At 38.0% G+C, this 3,009-nt stretch overlaps 1 protein-coding gene across 1 annotated transcript in view; it reads left to right on the forward strand.

Annotated features, from left to right (window-relative positions):
* The first annotated feature begins 278 nt into the window (after window positions 1-278).
* SGPP1 (sphingosine-1-phosphate phosphatase 1) overlaps window positions 279-3,009 on the forward strand; it is a 19,995-nt gene continuing 17,264 nt past the window's right edge. Inside the window, exon 1 of the mRNA XM_009891212.1 lies at window positions 279-359. Within this exon, the coding sequence (XP_009889514.1) occupies window positions 279-359 (81 nt within the window). The remainder of the gene's footprint in view (window positions 360-3,009) is intronic.

Below are 3,009 nucleotides of genomic sequence, written 5' to 3' on the forward strand. Positions count from 1 at the left end.
GGAAAGAAAAACAACTGTCTGCCAATGACTTGGATAAACTGTTCTCCAATTGTTTAAAGCTTTACAAGGCAGAACCAGTACCTTAAATACACGCAGAAAACAGTGGTCATCTGAATGGATGCCAGGCAAGATGTTCTGCTTCATAAAGGAACTGCTGGTTCTGCTCCTATCCCTCGGGCAGGTGGTCACAGCAGCAGCTGTAAACACCATGTATTCTGCGCCTCATTTGCCATCAATTCCCACAGCTGTCTTGTCAAATATTTACAGCCTGTGGGAACATGGCTGCAAGTACGCTGGTTTGCCAGGCATCCTTGAAAATGCATGTGTTACGGATGTCATGCTCAGACGGCACTTGTGTGGTAAGCTGAAATGTATTCAGAACAGCTTTGGGGCGATCTATTGCAGACAGTACAAAACCCCACATTTTCTGGAAAAGTTCAGTTACAGGGTGCGCTCCACACCACTCTTGGATTGCCCACTGCAACGGTTACTCATTTTGAATGCACCAAAGTAATTTAAAAGCTACTTCAGTATTAATGTAATGTAATCTTCACACTAATAGTTCAAAGTCAAAGTAAACAAGTTTCAACCACACACACAAATGCTTTCTCCTTTTTTAAGTTACCATGTGCATACCATAAAGACAAGTCTCACTTTATCCTTTGTAATCACTGTGATTTTTTTTCCCTATACAGTTATTCAGATCTCATTCCAGAATTCATCATCAAGTTAATTAACAGATTTCAGTTTCTTCTGTGTTTAAGGGGAGATCGTTTGTGGCTTGACTCTGAGAAAATGCACAAAAGAAGGCGGCAGCTTGTTTTTCAGCTCCTGTCTTTGCATTTTCTGTTCAAGAACCAGGAAAAAGGGAAGAATGTAAATTAGGAAGCCCATGTATCTCGCAGGACTAGCATCACACATTTCTCAGAAGGCAGAGAAATGACAGCACACCTTCTATTCTCAAGACAGAAAAACTTATCATGCACCATTTCAGGGGTAGGGTTTTTTTCATGTTTCTCTGCCAAGCTGCTGATCTGAAATCTTATTTATGTTTCATTCATCCCTCTTTCAGTAATAGCAGCTCCTCCACTGGTAATACAATTGTTTATATTATGATAATGCCTCAAATGAGGGTAAGACTACGCCATGCAAACATATGAAACATACAAATATATATAATGTACAATATAGGAAATCTATCAGGATTCATTTGGTGCGTTCTGATTCTCTTGACCTTAAGGCAATTTTACATAACTGATGTTCAAGTTGTGAAATATTTCTTGGAGGATTATTATCCAGACTTTATATGAAATTTTCTTGTAAGTATCTATTGCTTCAGAAATTTAAATGGAAATGCAGAGAAAATTTTCCTAGTAATCTCAAGAGTGTAAATTTAGGAAGCAAAAGGCCAAAACCTTTAGATTTTGTCTTAGTAAGTATATTCTGCAGCCAAGAGCTTAATTCAGATCAGCTTTTTTGTGGAGCATAATTATTTCAAGGCCAAAAAAAAAATTGATTCTAACGCTCATGATTATTAACGAAATGTCTACTTCTGGCATTTAAAATTTAAACCATGATGGTCCCACTAGAATAACCTGACACTGTGCATATCACGGACCATCAGATTTCAACCTGTAATCATCCAATAAAATAAAGCATAACTTCTGCTTGGCTAAAAAATAATTTTCAGATATACATCTAATCTTCAACAGAAGCCATAAAACGATGGAAAATCCTCAGCTTCTCTTGGGAATGTGTTCTGGTGGTTAACCATGTAAAAATGTGCATCTTATTTCCTATTTGAATTTGTCTGGCGTTTGCCCCTGGCCTTTACTTCTTATTATGCCGTTCTTCAATAGATTAAAGACCGCCTTAATATCCTGTATTTTTCCCCCAGGAATGTTCCTACACACTACAATCAAGTCACCTCCCAGTTCTCTTTTAGATAACTCTTAACAGCTTGAGCTCTTAAAACGTCCCAGTGTAACGCATTTTCTCCAACCATCAGAACATTTTCCTTCACTTTTGCTCTTTCTTATTTTCCAATGTGCTTCTTAAAAATCTGAAAACCAGAACTGTAGGCACTATGCTGTGGATGGCATTGTTGAGGCCAAATATTAGAGGTAAAATAAACAGTTTTTATTCCTTTGTTTACACATTGATTAATCCTTTCCTGCTATAGCAGCATACAGGAGAGCCCTTATCTGATTGCTTACTTATTCTGACCCTTAAATCCTTCTCAAAGTCATTACCTTCCCAGGCTATAGTCTTCTACTCTCCTGTTACAGCCTCCCCACTTGGTTCTTAAGACAGACAATTTTAGAGTTGGCTGGATTAAAATTCACTAAGTTTGAATGGGCTGCTTCTACCAACTGTTCTGACCAGTGCCCCATCCTCATCATTATTTACAACTCCATTAATCCTGGAGCTGAATTTTTGCAGCAGCAGGTTTAGATCTGCTGCCAGATCATTGCTAAAAATGTAGTAAAACATAGAACCTAGTATTGGAACTTCTTTAGACACCATCCCTTTCAACTAAGTTCTCCTATTCTTGAGATCTGGCAGCAAATTCCATTTACATGGTTTATTGGCACTGCATGCACTCAATGTTAATGAGAACATCACGCAGCGCTGCATCAAGTACCTCCTCAAAACAGTATTAATAGATCTTTTTATTAAAACATTGTGTAGACTCATATTATATTCCTTCAACTTTTTATGATTTGAATTCCACATCAGATTTTCTATTTTGGTTAGCATAGCTATTAAGCTAACTAGTCATTCTGGTCATATTGTTCACCCTTTTCAAAAATGGCACAAAGCAGCACATTTATCACTTGTTTAACCTCCTAATTTTAAGGCAAGATACAAATACAGTGGAGTACTAGCAAGCCATAGATCAGTATCAGTTGCATCGGCAGAAGCATCAAACAGCACCGGTGACCAAAGCGTGCCATTTCTCACGGCATTTCCAGGACGAAAACCCCCAAAACTGTGGAACTCCAAAGT

This window comes from Charadrius vociferus, unplaced genomic scaffold, assembly GCF_000708025.1.
Source record: "Charadrius vociferus isolate BGI_N301 unplaced genomic scaffold, ASM70802v2 scaffold308, whole genome shotgun sequence".
Classification (NCBI taxonomy): domain Eukaryota; kingdom Metazoa; phylum Chordata; class Aves; order Charadriiformes; family Charadriidae; genus Charadrius; species Charadrius vociferus.